Source organism: Puntigrus tetrazona, chromosome 19 (genome assembly GCF_018831695.1).
Source record: "Puntigrus tetrazona isolate hp1 chromosome 19, ASM1883169v1, whole genome shotgun sequence".
NCBI classification, from domain to species: domain Eukaryota; kingdom Metazoa; phylum Chordata; class Actinopteri; order Cypriniformes; family Cyprinidae; genus Puntigrus; species Puntigrus tetrazona.
In genome coordinates this window covers 12627751-12648126 of record NC_056717.1, presented here as the reverse complement: position 1 = coordinate 12648126, position 20376 = coordinate 12627751, and the positions used below count along the sequence as shown (strand labels likewise).

At 38.6% G+C, this 20376-nt stretch overlaps 1 protein-coding gene across 5 annotated transcripts in view; it reads left to right on the top strand.

Moving 5' to 3' along the window:
• LOC122323727 (calcium-binding mitochondrial carrier protein Aralar2) overlaps positions 1–20376 on the top strand; it is a 37375-nt gene that overhangs the window by 9031 nt on the left and 7968 nt on the right. For all 5 annotated transcript variants that reach the window (XM_043217794.1, XM_043217792.1, XM_043217793.1 and 2 more), the window contains 9 exons: positions 2059–2205; positions 3237–3375; positions 6467–6560; positions 7344–7428; positions 9761–9845; positions 10907–11065; positions 12479–12531; positions 13476–13556; positions 17104–17244. In XM_043217794.1, the coding sequence (XP_043073729.1) occupies positions 2059–2205; positions 3237–3375; positions 6467–6560; positions 7344–7428; positions 9761–9845; positions 10907–11065; positions 12479–12531; positions 13476–13556; positions 17104–17244 (984 nt within the window). The remainder of the gene's footprint in view (positions 1–2058; positions 2206–3236; positions 3376–6466; positions 6561–7343; positions 7429–9760; positions 9846–10906; positions 11066–12478; positions 12532–13475; positions 13557–17103; positions 17245–20376) is intronic.

Genomic DNA, 20376 nt, shown 5'->3' with positions numbered 1-20376 from the left:
TTGTGGTGTGCAAGACATTTTCCAATATAGCGTCTAGACCTGAGAGTGGGCAGAGGGGGTGTGAGGGGTCGGCTGTGCCAAGTTTGCATCTACGCTCACTATATCTGAATGAGCTTTTTATATTAAACCTAACTTAGACCAGATGGGTTTTTGGGAAACTGCGAGAAACACGCCGATATTGTGTTTGTGGCCAAGACGGGATTAATTTTGTTTTTGGAACTTGAAAATGATGAAAAAACACATTTCCTGTTTCATTTATTTCATTTTCTTTGGATTGGCAACTTTTTTATGGTCGTTTGGAATGATTTGAAAATCCGGTTAGTGTTAACTGTTCGATTTTATCCAGTACAACATCGATACAATATAAAGCTGCACTGTAAAAAAAATTAACTAGCAGCTTCACGTACATGTGAGGGGTGGAGGGTGGGGAGGGGGTTGTAGATTCGGATTTACACTCTATGAAATTCTCCAAATTATTTTCCTTTCCTTTATGAATGGATGCTTTCCAAGACTGACTTCGCAATGGTCAATATGACCACCTGCAAATATGATGTGTCGGAAACTTGGCTTTGCTCTCAGAAACGGTATTACCGACAGAACCAAAGGTCCGAGATCCTGCAATTTCTTTAACCTGAACAAACGATGATGAGATTTTTAAGTCTTCTCAGATATGTTTAAGCAGCTGTTTAAATGCAGTTTTAATGCCGGCACTTGAATTGAAATAATTGACCCAAACAGAGGTGGCTCATCAAATCCAAATCCAAAGACAATTAAAGGCACAATAAATGCCATGGTGGTTTCAATATTGGCTTTCGGGGGTTCGGTTCTTCTCCTCCCTAAATAAAAAGCACGCTTTTGAAACACTCACAGTTGCAGTAATTTAAGGTTTTAAGAGACTAACTGTAAACCGTAAGGTTCAGATCCACAATTATTATGCAATTCCACATGTTTGTGGCTGGAGCAGCACAATGCAAGACAGGAAAAATCTGTAGCCAGATAATATTTTGCTCTACCTCTGCCCTTGTTTTATTTATTTTCACCGCCGCTGGCATTTCCTCCTCGTTTAAAGCATTATTTGTTTGTTTTCGAAAAGCACGGGAGCATGTATAGCGTAAGATGTAAAGTCAGCTTCTTTGTTTTTACAGCATTCGCTTAAATGCGATTTGCAAATATTCAAATAAGTATACTGATGTGAAAAATAGGTTAATAATAGTGAAATTACTGGCAACAATCTGTAACTGTATTATGGCTGTATTTTTATTAGGACAGTGACATTTCTGTAATATCAGAAATAGGTTAGCTTGAAGCCTGACATTCAAAGCGTTGACATTTTCTCTAATAGTGTTTTGTGAGCAGACATTTCTTCTATACGAAGACACGTCCACTCGCACAGCAGACCTATATTTCTTGTGTTTTGGAGCGGTAGCTCAATTATGCGGGAAGAAAGAAAAACAACTCTCTTTAAAAGCCCGAGATGTGTAAGAAAGTCTCGTCTCCTGATGTGATACTGCAGATGTTTCAGATGAGTTGCGCAATCAACAAAATGAGAGTTTCCTCTCCAAACGTCTTTCCAGCAGATGTCTTAAAGCAAATAAATGTATTGAAAATAACAACAAACACATAAAACAGTTATTCAATTAAAACATGAGTGTACGAACCGATGCTTTTATAAGTAAAACTGTTTGAACACATTTTTTACATTTAAAATATTTTTTTTCAAATATTCTAAATTGTATAGCATTCATGATTACGTAAAATACATAGTATAATTGCCGCATATACATTTTATTTTATAAATATTTTCACATATTTTTTTTTTGTATTTACTTGGTCTTTATATTTAATATTTATATATAATCTGCAGCTGGATGCTATTGAAAGAAATGCTTTGAATTTGCATTTTTACTTAATTAAGGCCAGCTGTACATGATGGATCGCATACATAAAATCACATGCATGTAATATATCTGTGTGTTTTTTTTCAATACAAATCACTCCAATTCAGCATTCTGTAAACTACCATCATGCTCAGATTGATTGACGCGTATTGTGTTGCAGGAGATGCAGCTAGAACATGCCAGACAGGCTTTTATGCAAAGAGACAAGGCCAAGACCGGCGCCATCACCGCTCTGGACTTTAGGGACATCATGGTGACCATCAGACCCCACATGCTCACACCATTTGTGGAGGAATGCTTAGTTGCAGTGAGTTTGTTTATTTTTATTTATGTTTTAGCTATTTCAGCCAGTGGCTGCACTGTATGACAGTTTTGTGATAGACTTTTGTTTCACGTAAACCAGTGCAAGATATTTGTTTGCTAGGTGTATGCGCGTAAGCGGTCTGTTTTATACACACTCGGTGGAGTCTGTCATTTTCTCCACGGTTTGTGCCTCATAAACCTTGGGATTCTAGGAGATGTTTGTAAACACACAATTTCGAGGCCATTAGAAATAAATTAAAGACAATGCGCTCATCAGACCCAGTCTATACACTCAATCCTCTAATTTAAATGCCTTGCAAAACAAGACAGGAGGTGTAAACATTTTATCCCATCTACATAAAGGTTTATACTTTTATGGGCAGGTTTATGCAGGGATTTTACAAATGACATCTTGGTTAAGGAAACTTCAGAGCAGGTCTGATTTTTTTTTCGTGGCTTCAGGTAGACGCCACCATTTCTGCAAAGCACACAGCGCCATCTAGTGAGAGATCTTCCTTCCAATCTCTCCTAGGCCCGAAGAAAAGCACTACAAAAGCACCGTTTCAGCCAAACTACACTCTGAAATCATCAGACGTTCTTGAAAAATATCACATTTCATTAATGCTTATTATTTCAGCATAAATTAATTAGTCAGTGGCTAGCTTCTTTTTCTTTTCCCCGTTTTCTTTTGCTATCAGAATGTCAAGGGGAGTTTTTACACCGAGCATTCTGTCAGATGCTATTTAAAGATTTACCTCATGTTAGTTTTCCACTTTATATGTCCCTCTTCTCATAAAACAGCTTAATTAAAAATGGCCCTCGAGCTTGAATCGCTCTGAAATTACCAGTGTGCCTCTCTGTGAAACACATGTATTTATTTAGCGCTCTGTGGGGTGGAAGTGCTAAAGATGTCGCCGCACTGTAGCTTGATTAATGTTTGGCACTCCATTGAATTCTCAGCTATTTATCACCTCTGTCCCTCGTAAAAGGATGTCTTCGTTCAAATGTCTGTGTGTGCGTTTGCCAATTTTGCAGGCGGCCGGTGGCAGTACGTCACATCAGGTCAGCTTTTCCTACTTTAATGGCTTCAACTCTCTGCTAAACAACATGGAGCTCATTAGAAAGATCTACACCACCCTGGCAGGCAACCGCAAAGATGTGGAAGTTACTAAAGGTTTGTAGTCTTTTTGTTTTAGCCCTGTCTTGTTTTGACTTTGTCCTGCCTCCCCTGACTAGGCTGACTTTATGTGCCTCAAAAACACACAAAAAGTGCTCTCTTTGCATTGCTGTATTTTATAATCTGTGTAATTTAATACATGGCGCACACACACATACATGCAGTGGATCAAAACCTTTCATGAAATCTGAAACCAAAATGCGTTCTTTTCCTAAGACAATTTTGATTAACTTTTTTGATCCACTTCAAATGCTGACTACTGTATACACACACACACACACACACACACACACCATATCTATAAAATTTCTTACTAGTGTTTAGAAATACTCTTATTTCATTTCTCTTGTTACTAATGAAATTCTTTTTCATTTTTAAAAATGTCTTACATATTGAGCACTTTTTAAAATTCTATATTCATCGCTTTTAAAGTTTTCCAAATAAAGTCCTTAGCAATGCATTACAGTAGTAGGAAATTGTAGGAAGTTTACAAAATATCTTCATGGAACATGATCTTTACTTAATGTCCTAATGATTTTGGCATAAAATAAAAATGTATAATTTTGACCCATAAAATTAATTTTTGGTTATTTCTACAAATGTACCCATGCTACTTATGACTGGTTTTGTTGTCCAGGGCCACATATGTAACAATTTTTTTTAGTGATCTTACATTTCTTACATATGTTATTATGCATTTATAATATATATATATATATATATATTTATATATATATACATATTTCTTCATTTCTTGTTAATTTCTTGTTAAAAAAAAAAAAAAATTGTTAATAAATAATTATGTTGATTTTTTTCTTACTCAAACTCTTTTAATTACTATTTTATTAATAAATTATATCATTAGAGGATGATAAATAACTCGACAATATTCTATCAAGGGAGGCTTTGAAAACAAAGCCCCTAAAACCTTAAAAAACCCTTGGTCTTTGTCTCCCTGGCCAACTGCTGACCTGTGAAACAGCCCTCATAGTCTGGCTGCAATGGAGCTCTGCGTCTTGGACGCACACTCTTGCTGTACACACCCAGCCTGCGATGCTATCAGTTCTGTGGAGACCGGGGCCAGGGGTGGGGAGGCTACATTTACCGCTGCTGTTCCCACAGAGGCTGTAGGCCGCCATCGGGCTCCGCTGGGACCTGTGCGTGCGAATTTCCATGTCTACTTCTCTTGTTGACCCACAGCTGATTGGTTCCGTATGTTTTGAGCGGTACGCCGAAGCATAGTTTCATCATTGCAACAGCCATCGTTTGCCACCTGGGGAAAATAGGGAACACATCATCCCGCACTGATAGGCAGCAGACAAAATAAGAGCTTGCAAATGTATAAAAACATTTAATGTGGATCATCTTGCTGCTTTTCTGGTCATTATTTGCTTCCGATACGACCTCGTGATTTCATAGTCACTGTGATACTTCAAAGTCCATTTCAGTTTTTGTAGAATCAAATATGATTTTTGGCAGGTCAGATGCGCTTGGCGGCATGTTCCTCACACTTATCAGTAGCCGGTGTTTGTTTTTGGAGGAGCTAAAGAGACAGATGCCCTGCGTGATCTTTGATTGGAGCGTTCTTCACACTTCACAGCGTGTTTAAGGCCGGGGTAAGCTGAGCTGGCCTTGATTCAATAGGCCTCTGTGTAAGAACACTTGCTGCCTTTTTCAGGCTAGTCACTCTATACCAGTGCAGTGGGAATCCCACTGTTAACCGGCCTGTGTTCGTTCTGCTCATTACCACTCTGCTCTTAACCTACACAACCAACTGATATCCAATACAAGCCCTGACTCAGAGATTTACTAAATATTTAAATTAATTATTTAATACATGATCAGGTAGGGACATGTTCATGTAAGACACATATTTTGTTAATAGAGCATCGAGCGATGACATTTTTTTGGACAGCTTAATTATTGTAATGCTTTATGAACTAAACTTCAAATCAAGTGACCTTCATGTAAATGAAACAAGGTGCAAGGTGTTGTACATACAGTGTAGTTTTAAATGCCAGCGAGTAACTGTATTCAGCCATGAAGAGCTCTTCTGCGAGGCTTATAGTGAAGGACAATTGGCCCACATGTGATTCTCAGTGACAGTCATGCATTTTGAGGTAATTTGAGATCTTACCTCAGCTGTTATTGTGCAGCTAAGGATTATTTGAAGAAAATGTTATTAGCATATTTTTCTTTTCTTTTAGTTTTAACTAGCACAACATAATTTGACATTTAAATTTAATTAAAGACACAAGCATGCAATGTCTGATGTTAAAGAATGATTGTAACCGCTACAAATGAGAGTTTTGTTTTCAGTGTAACTTTTAATTTAAAATAAAGTGGCAGGGACACACAGGCTTCAGAGTGAGTGAGACACAGTGAAGCTCACTTTCAAACGTAATTCATCCACTGACTTAATACAGTGCATCCGCTGAAAATGACCTGGCTACCAACTGGATAAAATTAATAGCAAAAATGACTGATTAAAAATCTGAGAAAATGTTTGCACTATTTATTTGCAGATGTCACTTCATTTAATTTTTTAGTCATGTAGTTAACTTATATAGGTTTGGAACAACATGAGGGTGAGTAATGATGGTGATTTTTATTTTAGGGTGAACTATTTCTAAATGGCCAAATTCGCTTACAGCTGAAAAGTTGGGGATAAGTGAGAATTGTTATGTTTGTTTATTTTTTATTTTAAACTAATTATTACTTTTATTTTACGAAAATGCATTTGATTGTTTGAAAGTGACAGTAAAGCCTTTTTATATTGTTATAAAAAATCTATTTTAAATGAACATTTTTTTCAAAAGTTCTACTCATAAGAGAATGCTGTAATTTAGCAGTTTCCCTGAAAAAGTTAGGCATTAAAACTGTTAGAATGAACAAATTACACATTCATATTATATATGAAAAAGTAAATGACAAATTTTTTTTTTTTTTTTTTTTTACTTTGGAATAGGCCACTGTGCATCCTTAAGAAACATTTCGTTAACTTATTTCGTAACTCAAAACTTGTTCGTTACTATAAATGAATTTTTTTGCAGTGATTAAATGATTTAGTATTTTCTCTGTTTTGCAGAGGAGTTCATCATCGCTGCCCAGAGGTTTGGCCAGGTGACCCCCATGGAAGTGGACATCCTGTTCCAGCTGGCTGACCTATCTGAGCCGAGAGGGTGAGTCACCATGGCGACAGGGCCCTGCTGAATCATTGTCTGAGAGCCTCTCCCCATCAAGAGGAGGGTTCGAGGCTCAGCCATAACATACTTCAGCTCAGCCTGTGTTTCAGAGCCCTCTAGCCACTCTCACCATCTAAAAACAGCATTGTTTGACTCTTCTGTAATTATATGTGAAAAGTTTTCTGGTCTCTCTATTCTGAGTCTTGTTCTGGCAATTGCATAGTCGATGATACATGACTCTTCCTATTATTGTACAGCGGGAGGTTTTGAACACGGTCCAGCTTGTTCTAACTTTCCTGCAGCATGTAGCGGCACACATGTTTCTACACTACTGTAACTGCTGCAAAGTTCTTACCAGAACCGTAATGAGCTTGGAAGTATATTTACAAAATATCTCCTCTGAGCCATAGAGCGGTGTAATCATGGTGAGTTAAACCCTACTTTCCAAAACCAAAGATATCACATGAACATTTCTGAAGAGTCAGATGCCACGACCTATGAACTGACTCCTGACACTATTGGGTAGGTCTCAGATGGAGCAAATGGTGATCAGAAGTTGGTTTTTGGACATTATTATTTCTTTGCAATGTGATACTGCAATTACCCACCTCACTTTGAGTCTAAATGTTGGAGGTTGCTACTTGTGAGGGTACGCTATACCAAGTTTCCTCAAACATCTTTGAGATGTTGTGCTCTGAAAAGGCAAAAAAAGGAATCTCTTTAACTGCTGATTTATGTCTGCCCATGTTTTTTTTTTTTTTTTTTTTTTTTTTTTTACAGACGTGTTGGTTTAGTTGACATTGAGATGATTGCACCTCTGGAGGAGGGAGCTCTTCCCTACAACCTTGCTGAGATTCAAAGACAGGTAACCCTCAGAAACTCAAGAGTATGAGCTTGTCTTTAAAGATTATAGTGATTAGTAAAAAACTGGGTATTGGTCTACTAACTTTTAGTACACTATGACTATGCGCTACTTCATTGTAGTTGTTTAAAAAAGTACAGTGCTAATTTAAAATATGCACTTTTCCCTTTCCTGAATTTCTTTTAAAAAGACAAACAGATAACACATGCATAATGACATTAAAACACAAAGAAAACCTAATAACCTAATAAATCAATATACATTTATATGGTGAACATAGAAAAAAACTAGACTGCTTTATTTAATCAAAGATACATTAAAAATAACATTTTCTTGTATAAATATAAATTAAAATTAAGTAACTTTTACATTTGATAATATATTCATGTGATGGAAAAGCTGAATTTACTTCAGTCTCTTTATTGTCAAATGAATCTTTTTCTGATTTACTGCCCAAGAAACTTTTCTTATTGTCATTATGCTTCCTTCAGGTTTTTCAGGATGAATAGAAAGTTTAAAAGAACAGCATTCATTGAAATACAAATCTTTTGTAACATTATAAACGTCTCACTGTCACTTTTGATAAACTTAATGCACCCTTGCTGAATTAAAGTGTTTATTTCATCATTTAAAAAACTAATTGCTGACAGCAAACCTTTGAGAAGTAGTGTATAAATGACATAAGGAGATGCATAGAAGATAATTACAAAAAAAGTAAAAAACTGGAATAAGGCATTTTCATTTTCATTTTTTAATAAGGCATGTATTTACAGTCCCCATTTCTGAGAATTTTAGCTACTTTAGGAATACATTACAGAAATTCTGATAAAAGAATGTAGTGGAAATAATTGTGAATTCTGGGAATTAATTATTTTGACAGTAATTGAACAATTTGGATTCTCTGGTTAGCACACTTGTAACTGAAATAGGGGACGGATTTGGACACACCCATAGTGTATTGTTCTATTTTTTCCTTTGTTCTGTCATTGCAGAAATGTGACACATATCCAATGATAACTTGTACAGTTATCTAAATGCGACACTTTTACTCATATCGACGCTGTTGGTTCACTCAGTTTTTTATGTCTCGGTTGCTAAAGTTGAAGATATATTTTGAGAACTTGTGTTTATAAGTAAGTGCTTCTGAGCGATGCATCATTTCCAGCCCCTCTGGATTTTTCCGTCAGCTACTGCTGAGCTCTCATCTTCGCTTTGACCAGCGAAAGAAAAGAATATCTGAATCTGTCATCAGCACACAGATCACACATATAAAAAGCTGTAAATGAAACGCAAGCCCAGCAGTCGAGGAAACTTATCAACGTCTGATGGTGAGATGAGGGGAAATGAAAACAGACAGAAAGGCTTGAAGACTCCTCAGGGAAAAGAAAGAGAGTGTGTCTGTGCCTAGATATTCCCTCTTTATTTTATCAGAAGTTCTGCCTCCAAACACATTGAGGGCTGAGTTATTCCTTCGTGCAGGGCCATACAAAGCGGGGGCCCGGGACAGAGACGCCAGTCCCACCACAATGAGCTGCTTTGGGCTGTGGTCTGGCCTTATGGGCTGCTGGCCAGCTCTCCCTCACCACTCCCCCCAACACAGTTCACCCCACACCCTTAACTCCTCAGTGAGTCTGGGAGGGGGGCACAGTTACCTTGAGGTTCCTGACAGGTGGTCTTGGGTAGGCAGAGCGACTGTATCTCCGGCGGGGAATGTGGCATGGGACGCTTGGATGGTTTTGGCTGGCCTTAATTCTCGTGCTCTGTCTAACTGTGGGGCTACGGCCGTGGCTAGAGCACTGATTGAACCCAGTTGATTGTGGTTTCTGCTTGTCCCGACTAACACTATGATAAAAAGTAGCATTTCTCATTATCTAGCAAAGCTGGATCAAACTAAATTAAGTGTTTTGATATGTTATAAATTCTGACAGAAAGCAGAATGAAATAAGCTTAGTAAAAAGTTTCAACATATGGATTATTTCTTTTATTTTCCACATTCATTTTAGAATAATAGTTCATCAAATGTGAAACAAAACAAATGTGAGCGGAAATGTTAAACCCAAAAAGGCTTTTTTTTCTCTAAAAAATTGCAAAAAACTGCATATATTGAAAAAATGTTGACATGTATTTACATGTATACATTTATATCCATATGAAGTATATGATATGCAAGTATATTTAATATGTAAACGTAACATTTTTCTCAAATATTATTTATATAATATTCTATGATATATTTATTTATTTTATATTTATATGATTGATAATTAGACATATTTTTAAAAGCATAATGGTGGCAGTTCTGATTCTGTTGTCTTTGTGTTTTGTCTGTCCACAGCAGTCTGGTGGGGATGTGTCTCGTTCCTTTCTGCTTCAGGCCGCTGAGTCGGCGTACAGGTTCACCCTGGGCTCTGTGGCTGGAGGTGAGTCGGTCACAGATCATTGTGCACCACTCCTTTACCTGAGCCTGCACCAGCAGCGGCCCCTCCTCCACACGAGAGGTAGCAGGGCTGGACAAAAAGAAAAACAAAGCCTGCCCTATTGCCTTCTTAGAAGGCTAGTTCTCCAGTTTAATGAGGTTATGCACCATGGGAACCTCCTGGGTAGATTCTTTTGTACCTGTCAGTGATCAGAGGTGTGTGTGTGTTGGACAGTGTGTATGTAAGGAGGTGGTGCTTGGCCCTGTGTTTGGCTCCAGTCTGGCTCTCTCAGAGGAGACAAGGTAATAAGGAGGTAGTGCAGGGCGACTCACTCTTTAATTAAGCCTGTCGGTGCTGTATCCCCTTTGTGTCCACCCCAAAGTTGTCAGATAAGAATTGACTGATGCTTTCTTCCAAAATATCCTGACTTTCTTTCCGTTCATTCTTTTTTGCCGTTGTTTGATGTGTCCTTCATCAATGTGCCCCCCCCCCCTCCATGTGTTCAGTCTGTGCATCTCTTTTAAAAGAAGAGTTTACCCAAAAACTTAAATTTTCTGAAAATGTACTCACTTTCAGGGTATCCGAGATGTAGATGAGGATCCTCTGCAGTGAATCAGAATGAAAGAATGAAAACATCACAATAAGTTACAAGCGGTGCTTGATCTGTGCGTATTTCTCTCCTGATTCAGATGAGATGACTTCACTAAAGAAAAAAATATTATTGAAGTTATAACTGGAAGCAAAATGATGAGACGATCTTAATCTTAATGTAAAACACAAGATGTTCATTGATGAGCTTGAGTCTTGTGGATAACTTGTGGTTTATTGTGATGTTTTTATCAGCTGTTTAGACTTTCATTCTGATGGAATCCATTCACTGCAGAGGATTTAATGTTATGTTTCTCCAAATCTGTTCTGATGAAGAACGGAAAAATAACATCTACACTTCAGATGGCCTGAGCGTGAAAACATTTCTTAGAAAATCTATGTTTTTGGATGAACCGTTCCTTGAACAGTCTTACTATTCCATATCATAGTTTTAAAGAAATTTCTTTTCATGACAGCGGTGGGTGCCACTGCCGTGTACCCCATCGACCTGGTGAAGACCCGTATGCAGAACCAACGCTCTTCAGGTTCCTTTATGGACGAGCTGATGTACAAGAACAGCTTCGACTGCTTCAAGAAGGTGGTACGCTACGAGGGCTTCTTCGGCCTCTACAGAGGTCAGTGGCTTCACGCAGCCAGGCCATCGGGGACGCACAGACAAAAAGCGTTTTCATGAAAGCCAGGGGCAGGTCATCTTCCCTCTGACCTTACTTGCTTTGAAGAGATTAAGTCTACCTTTGCTGCTTGAGGGGACAATGTGCAGAGCATGAAAGGGCACATACCAGCACAGGAACTTAACAATGAAGAACATGAATGCTCTACGCAGTCAATGGCGCTCAGATAATGAGTATCTGCTCTGCTTTTAGAGCTGGAACAAGAGTTTTTAAAGCATTCTGTGAGGTCACAGATTCAAATTGTGATTGCAAGGTGCAATTGCTATGTGACCTCCATTGAGAACACTAACTACTGGTATTTGTCAATCATAAAGCTGACAAAAGAGAGGCTGAGATCTTCATCACCCGTGTAGAATTATAACAGGGGGATGATACAAAAAAATCAGTCCTCGTTTTAGCAGAGCATATCAGTGCTTTATGACAGAGTGCACTATATTTGAAGTGAGCACTAAGTGCTTTTGTTTTACATATAAATAGTTTCCTTTTTTGAACAAGGAAGTGTGCATTCCTGGCTTTTTTCAAATGCATAAAAAATACTTTTTAGTGTACACAATTGCCATTCCCATTTTATCTTGATGTTAAATGACAGATTATTGAACCACATGGTTTTGAATGCAATTCCAAAAAAAAAAAAAAAAGGTTCTGATTGATAATTAGTTTAAACTGTAATTTTAGGTAAAAAGACCTTTAGCATTTTTTTCTGCTTTTCCTATCAGATCCCTTAATGCAGAGCGCATTTACTATTACTCAAGTCACAAATTTGCTCAGGCACAGTCACACCGATTGTTTATTGATAGTAGATGCTTAGAAATTGGTAAATACAACAGCCAATGATGTCACTATCCTGGCAAACACAAAACAATCATCAGCATGCAAGAACAATAATTGTTTACTGAAATTTCAATGGATGATTAAGCTTGAAAAATATTTTTTTCTAATTCAGCTGCTTGCATATAAACAGAAATGCACTCCGTAGGCAATGCATGCAGGAAATGTTTGGATTCATCTAGCTGTGTGGCCTATTTACACTCGTATACTATGCCCACATTACTGCGCTTGTTTGTTACTGCCGGGGGTGGGTCATCACTTTTAAATCAGATTATTTAGTTTATTTTTGTCTAAGCCAGAAATCTGCGTTGTAATTGAGGGCTGTGTAAACTTTGGTTAAGGCTGTTTTTAAAGGGAAAGAGAGTTTGTAGTACTGTTAAGTTTCCAATATTTAAACACTCCACATCAATAGTGTTCATTAGTGTGTGGATGATAGGGAATTGGAGGCAGCACTGCAGCTTTTATATTGAGGAAAGTCGTGCTTCCCTTACCCCTGTCTTTTTTAATCAACTTGTTTTCTAATTATAGGCCTCGTACCGCAGCTTCTGGGCGTGGCTCCCGAGAAAGCCATAAAGCTTACAGTAAGTGCTCTGCCTTCACCACATCAGCTTGGCCTCTTAAAACCAGAGCCCTTAACTCCTCAGAAATACACCCCTCTGTTTCTCCCGCCTGCCCGCCTGCTGCCTGAGTTCAGTGCCTCGCCTTAGCCCCTCGAAAAAGAAGTGAATCTGTCTTCTGTTTGATCCCATGTCAAAGAAGTGTACATACTTGCATTCTTGACTTGGGCATCAGCAGGCTCACTTATACTTTATTTCCCACAATTATGGCTTTTTCATGAATTTCTTCATGACTTTGTATCTCACAGTGACATCTTTGTGTCACTTTTGCAGGTTTATATCACAATTGTGTTTTTTTTTCTCTTAGAATTATAACTTTACATTTTACACCTGTGAATTTATATCTCATAATTGTGGCTTTTTATCAAAATTGTTAACTATATCTGAAAGCTGACTTTTTATATCAAATTATATCTCAATATTGCAACTTAATATATCTCAAAACTGAGTTTATCTAACAGTTGCAACTTCATAGCTCCAAAATATAATATATCCGAATATAAATATTTTTATATATCAGGCTTTATATCTCAGAAGTCTGAGCTGATATCTCATATAAAAATCACATCAATGACAATTTATTGTACTATACATAACTGAGGCTCAAATATGCTTCCAGAGGGAAATCTTAGGAATGCGCAAAAAGCTTTCTTTACTGACCACCTGCAAACCAGTCTAAACGGGTGCTACTATATAGTGCAGACTGCTATAGTTATAGACCATTTAAATTAAGCAACTTTTGCATTTTCTTCAGTGAAATGGTTGCTAAAACAATCCCAGTACAACATGCACAAGACATTTTTTACAGATTTTTTTTTGTAGATTTAAAAAAAAAAAAAAATTAATCTTCTAAGAAGCTATAGATATCTGATGCTACGTTGTTTTTGTTTTTGTTTTTTTTATCACAGGTGAATGACTTTGTGAGAGGAAAGACTATGCAAAGAGATGGCAGCGTTCCTTTACCTGCTGAAATCTTGGCAGGCGGATGTGTAAGTAGCTTTTTTTTTTGATATGCAAACATACAATCCATACATCATGCCAAAACAGTACAACGACAATAAGAAGTTTAGTTTTGAATGTCAGTGGGCTTTGAGTTCTAAGCCTAGGCCTGAGGGAACACTTCTCTCCTTTTGTGAGGTGAGTGAAAAGACACTTCAGCCCCATCAGTGTTTAAAACATGTATAAAACACCTTTCTTCTGTCATCTCAGCTGTAAATCACTGTCTACTGCTGCCTCTCACAAGCATTAACAGGCAATCGCTTACCCTTTTCATTAGAAGCGTAAAGGTGAAACTGACGTTATTAATACATCGTTTACATATGCTTCAATTCAATCTTGTCTGAACTGTGCGAAAGCGAATACCTTCGGTTCGGATTTCAGAAAGCAGTAGCCTTCTTGTTTGTGTCGTACCTGAGACCTGTCAAAACCAGACCCTGCCCCTTCATGTCTGCCCTGACCCAGGTCGCTGAAAGACTCTCTTTCATATGACAGTGATCACTTAAATTCACACATGTGTGTTTCCATTTAAAAGTGTCACAGACTCTTAGATGATTGCGAGTCACGATTATACCGACATGAGTGCATTTAGCTCGCAAGATCTCGGCTCTGAGATCTGAAAAGAGATGGCTGCGGAAACATCAGGTTGGTTGCTGATGAAGTCAGCTTAGAAAGGGAGCTTGTGCCACTGAGATGTGTTTTTCCTCTTCTGATTTCTCTGACAGCTCCTTTCATCCCGGCCCGAATCCCCGATGTTTGGCCTGGCAGGATCCGCTCCCTTTCTCACGCCGGCACACGCGCCGCTCTCTCAAAGCCATGTTTATTGACACTGCAGCCACGGCAAATCAAATCTATTTATTTGGTTTGAGGAGGAAAAGACTAGACTGCTGATTTGCACGCCGTGAATGTTCCTGTCTGAGGGAGGAGAGTAAAATCACGGAAAACCAGAGAGGGGAAAAGCAAGAGATTGTGCGGGTTATGGAACTGAAGTGATTAAATTATTATTTTTTTTTTTAAGTTTCAAGCTCGTCTCTTCTCACATTGCAGCCTCTGAATTAGGCCCTTGACAGTTGCCAAGAGTTGATCATTTGGTAAGAACAGCATGCTTCGCTGGCCAAGGAGTTGGCCGGATTCTTATCTGGTTGTTGCTGGCCTTCATTTGAGGGCTGGGTTACTCAAAATACTCGCCTAGCCAATGTAAAGTGCCGTAGAGAGCGAAAAAAAAAAAAACGTGTCGTGCGTACAGTGACGCTTTGTTCATTTGCGGTGCGAGTTGTAAAGCTATGTAATTGAGCTTGTCCTCCTTTTCTCAGCATTCGTAAAGATTTGTTAGTCTGTTGCGAAACTTTTTTATCGCAGTGGTCACGAAAACGCTTGTGTAATCCTATTTAAGTGCAAGGAATGTGAACGAGTATTAATGAAGGGAGCCTAATGTTTGTGTCTGGCGGTGAACTATTGTTTTTAGAAAACTGTAGCGTTTTGTGTGTGTGTGATGCTTACGTGCTCGGTCTTCAGTTGCGCTCATCTCACCAGTAGAGAGTGTATTAGGTATCCCCCCCCCCTCAAACATGCACACACGCTCTCAGTGCCTCTGGGGATTACCTTGCCTTGTAATTACCACCGAATTATCGAGCCGACGCTGGCTCACTCTGCACTCAAATCGCATTTCTTGCAGTCACGTTGCAGCGCGTGCTTCCCGCTCTTTAAACTGCCTCTTCGCCAGAGGTGATTGATCTGTTGTCTCCGGCTAACCGATGTTCTTGCTTGCTTTTTGCTTGTTCTCTTTGTGTAACTTTTTAAATATCCAATTAGTACCCAATTAATGCGGCTAATAGCCTGGCCCTCTACTAAGTGCATTGTTCCTTGCCAAAGCAAGGGGGGAAAAAAAAGATTGCTCTCGGCCCTGATGCCATAATTAACCATAAAAGATTACTTTCCACATAAATAAGTGGCATTTTCCACGAATAGGGTACGAAATAGGATGTGAAACTCGTTACTACTTTTTTAAAAAAATAATTGTTCAGTGAAAGGAAGTGCTTAACCTTCAGAAAATGTTGATTTGTGATTTGTGACAGAATTTGGCGGTTTTCTATCAATAAATATTAATTAAACAAAAATTAAATAGACGACTTTTGCTTTTGAGAACTGTTTCCTATAATTAATCAAACTAATTAAACAATTGGGAATTTCTTTCTACATAATATGAGATGTGATTACTGATCAGTATAATCTACTCATTGCTGTAAAAAATGCTGTAAAAAGGATCTGTAGATTCTGTAGAAAAGATCCAAATAATGTTACCATATGGTTGTATTATAGGGAATATTATATTATTTCTTTAATTGTGATTTTTTTTCTGTCACAGAGTTTGTGCAAGTTAGCCAAACATTAAGGTTTTTTATTATATCCAATTTTTTTTCACTGTGATGAAAATGTAAGATTTTAATTTTTAGATTAAATACAGGAAATTCTTTTTATAGATCATTATAGATAATAGTTTTTGTAACATTTCTAAACCCATGAGTTTGTGCCTCTAATACTTAGAAAATATATAATTGGATACCACAATTAACCATATTCATGAAATGTGCCAACTATTAAGTCAGAGATGTGAGTTCTGAAAGGTAGGAACCCCTTTCTGCATGTCTGAGCTGTAATTTCCTCTGGAAAGAAAGTGTGGGTCATTGTGGTCCATCCTATTTAAAGTGCACCTTCAATGAGATGATAATGATCTTTATTTTTAAATATGCTGCCTCGCGCTCAATGGGATTTTTAAATGCACACACTTGTGAGATTTGAGACCAATTTACCAGATTCCCGTAAAACGCCCTGTACGTTAATATCTCTGAAAGAATAGAGGAATAAAATCAACAACAAACAAACAGTAAGGCCCTTCTGTATTCAAAAGGAGGGCTGAGGGAAGGAGAAGAAATCCATGGAAACTGATTTCCATCTAATTACACTGCTCTGTTTTTCTGCGTGCAGCCTCAGTAACTAGGAGCAACAGGAAAGATAGGGCACGGAGGCGGCAAGCGGCCAGCCTCTTTGGCGAGACATGTTTAAATGCTTCTGTTGCAGCCTCAGATGCCGTCACGTCAAAGCCGAACCGTTTCAAAGAGCTCAGAGGAACCTGTTCCAACCTGCAGATGCTTTTTATCTGCCTCACAAGTACAAGGTTGGAGACATGAGGTTGTTTTTTTGAGAGGCCCCCAGGGGCCTGCGTTTTGTGTGATGTTTCAGGCACCGTCTGTCTTTGGCAGGTATAACCACCTACTCCTCCTGCAAAGAGTGACAATAGCACAATCATTCTTAGGTCCAGGTTTAAAGCATTGTCCTCTTATAACACGAATATCATGTTACTTCCTTCTTGTCATCTTTGCTTTTTCACTTGGAGTTCATCAGAACATATTTACAACTGTAACAAACTTGTCTCAGATGATCTGTACTTCAACATTTTTTTACATTAACCCTTCTCACTCACAAACATGATTGTTCATGAAGCTCCGTGAAAACCTGTATGCTTTTGTTGTTGATCTTCAGGCTGGGGGATCTCAGGTGATCTTCACAAACCCTCTGGAGATCGTGAAGATCCGACTGCAGGTGGCAGGAGAAATCACCACAGGGCCACGCGTCAGCGCTCTGTCTGTCATCCGTGACCTGGGTTTTTTCGGTCTGTACAAGGTATGTCACATTCACAGAAAGAAAACCTCAGACCTAATTTACATAATTAGGTGCTTAAATGTACAGTATATACTTTTGCCTGTAACAAAACAAAGAATTTTTTTTATTGAAAATATCACTCCATATAAAATAGTGCAAGGAATGTTTTAATGCTGAAATTTTCAAGCATATGGCAACTTTCAACGTTTAAGAAAATAAGTAAAAGAACGTTTAGAAATGGATACTTTTATTTGACCAAATTGATTGACAATAATGACATGTTTTTCAATATATAATGCTATTTCAAATAAATGCTGTTCTGTTAAACTTTCTATTCAAAAAGGTTAAGCACTGTTTTCAACATTGATAAAATAGGAAATGTTTCTTGAGCACCAAATCATCATATTCAAATGATTTCTGGAGGATTGTTTAACGCTAAGGTTAGGTAGTTAACGATTCAGCTCATTTTAAAATATATTGAAAAAGAAAACAACTTTTTAAAATAAATTTCACAATATTACTATTTTTGATTAATTAAATGTAGCATTTATAAGCTTAAGAAAAAATTATAAACAAATTGTTAAAAGTATATTTGTATTGATGTTGTATGTTTATTTTTGTGTTTTTCCTCTAGAAATATTAAGGGGTCATATAACTAATGCTAAAAAAGCCGTTTAATCTTAATGTATTATTAATGTATAATCTATGTGCATTTTTTCTATTCTAAAAATATGCAGAACTAAGCCTTTTGTATTACATTTATTTCTTTTTAACCTTTTTATAATTAAATTGTTTTAAAGAATAACAACAGAACTTGGCAGACAGTTGACTGATCACCATCATAAGTCATATTAACAGAAACATTTAGAAGTCAAATTACAAAACAAAGACATAGATACAATCCAGTATTGAAGGTATGTGTCCATTTGTAGTTTTAATGCAAAAAGGATTCTCTCTGTCTTTTGAACATTGGTTACAATGGCCAGCCATTTAGATCTTTTTGGAGGTTTAGTTTGGAGCCACTTTTTGGAACAACGTGTTTTTATGACATTTGTTATAGTGTGTGTATATATTTAACATCTCTCCAGTATCTCTTTAAAATACCGTCTGACCCACCTTATACCACGCTAAAGACCTAGATGAGCGTCCTCAGCTCTCTAACGCCTCCCACCTGTGGATTGACTCCCTGCACTCCCTGAGTGCCTCAGTCATGTTCCACATTCTCCAGCAAGTCTCATACACACCCACTCACACACACACACACACACACCATCAGGCCTTAATCCACCCCCTGCGGTCTGCTGTAGCAGTCGGACCGGGTAGCACTTGCCTCTCAGAAGCATGAATGCCCAGCGGCTCTCCGAGTGCTGCTTTTGTGTCCTGTTTGCCCCATGAGACTCAGCAGCGCTGCAGGAGAAGATCTCCTGCTATTCAGCTGTTGCTGAATGCATCTGAGCAGGGATGCAGGGCTACATTCCTGAGGCTTGGAGAGCAGGAGGTTGCGGAGAGCGAGTGTTTTGGTGTAAACAACGTTGTGGGGACTGCCATGATGGCGTTGAGTCGTATCTCATCCAGTGGCTGCGTTCTCTTGACATTTTATGGACTGCTGGAGAGAGATGAATGAGGCGTGTTCACCTCTGCGTAGGTGTTATGTGCGGTGCTAATTACATGTAGACACTTGATGTTGGTTATGCTGTAATAATAACTGAGTGTTCACTACTTACAGACCATAGAGCGGACAAGAAATAATGGGAAAGAGAAGAGAACGTCTAAATGCTTTCAAAAATGTGTGAACAGAAACATCAATGAAATAAATATCTTTGCTGAATGTCTTAAATGCGTCACTTCTGATTAATTAAAATTTTAATTCCTTGCTGAAAAAAAAAGTATTGATTTCTTTAAAAAAAATTATAAACGTAAATAATTTCTAAATATATACCGTATGTTTGTGTATTTATATATAAATAATAAATATACACAAATATACTATGTAAACACAAACTTTTATTTTGAATGCAGTTAATCATTTGACAGCACTAATAAATAATTCTTTTGTCACAATAACAAAACTCAGTTGGTTCAGTCAGTGTAGCTGTTTCTATCGTATCTATTGTATCAAACTCAGCCTTTTGTTTCCCATATTGTCTTTTAATTATCAAATCCATGTACAGTTTCGATATCACTCAGTAGATTACAGTAGAATGTGCTTGACTTATCAGTAAATCACATGACTGGTCACTTGAAAAAAACCTGCGCTCCTGTTGTCTGGCCGAGGCAGGTAAGTCTCCAGGGCTCACCTGTCAGCCTGTCGTGGGAAAGGAGCCTTTATTTCAGAGTCATGGTCGGGGGGGTTTGCTAGCGTACACAACAGCCTGTGTGTGTGTAAGAATGTCGAATCCGGTGCCTCCCCTCCATCTGTGTCTCTCCTGAGCCGCGCGGACAATGTGCTTTGAGTGCAGGAGACGCGCTGCAGCCTGCTTCTCTCAGACGGCCTGGCTCCTCAGGGTCCGGCCCAGGCACAGAGCTGTCTTTGTCAGCCTAATTACCCCGCCTCTCCCCTTCTGCCGCTGCAGGGCCTCCACCACCACTCCCTGCCCGTGCTCCAAACCTAAGACACACACTTCATATCACATTCTCACACACACACACACACACCTGTGAGTGTGCTGTTGTCGAGTTATCATGCGCATTGAGGGCCAGTGGATCCAGATGTTCCCACATTAACACAACCCTCACCTCCGGCACTCCAGGCTCTGCCAAAGCAGATGAGCCAGGCCTGGTCTTTTGGACGCAGGGGTGATTTTTATCTGCTTTCGCAGCAGGCAGTCTGCTGCGGTCCGCAGGACAGCACAAAGATCGCTTTAGGAAAGAGATACCTTGGCTATCTGCGCTACCTGTGTACACGCTGCAGATTAACCTTGCGAGTTTAATGAAGCCTGTCTAAAGCGCACTTCAGCCGGGCTTTAAAGCGTTCTGCTGAGAGGAAAATCTCTCTGTTTCTCCAATCCTGGCTGCTCGCCAGCGCGCTAAAGACGAGGAAACCGAATCCCGTTGAAGGCACGGCTTTGTTTACGGTGAGAGATGCAGGAATAGTCTCCGCGACCGTTCTTGCGAGAAAAAAACGCCACGGCGAATGTTTATTTGAAGTGACAA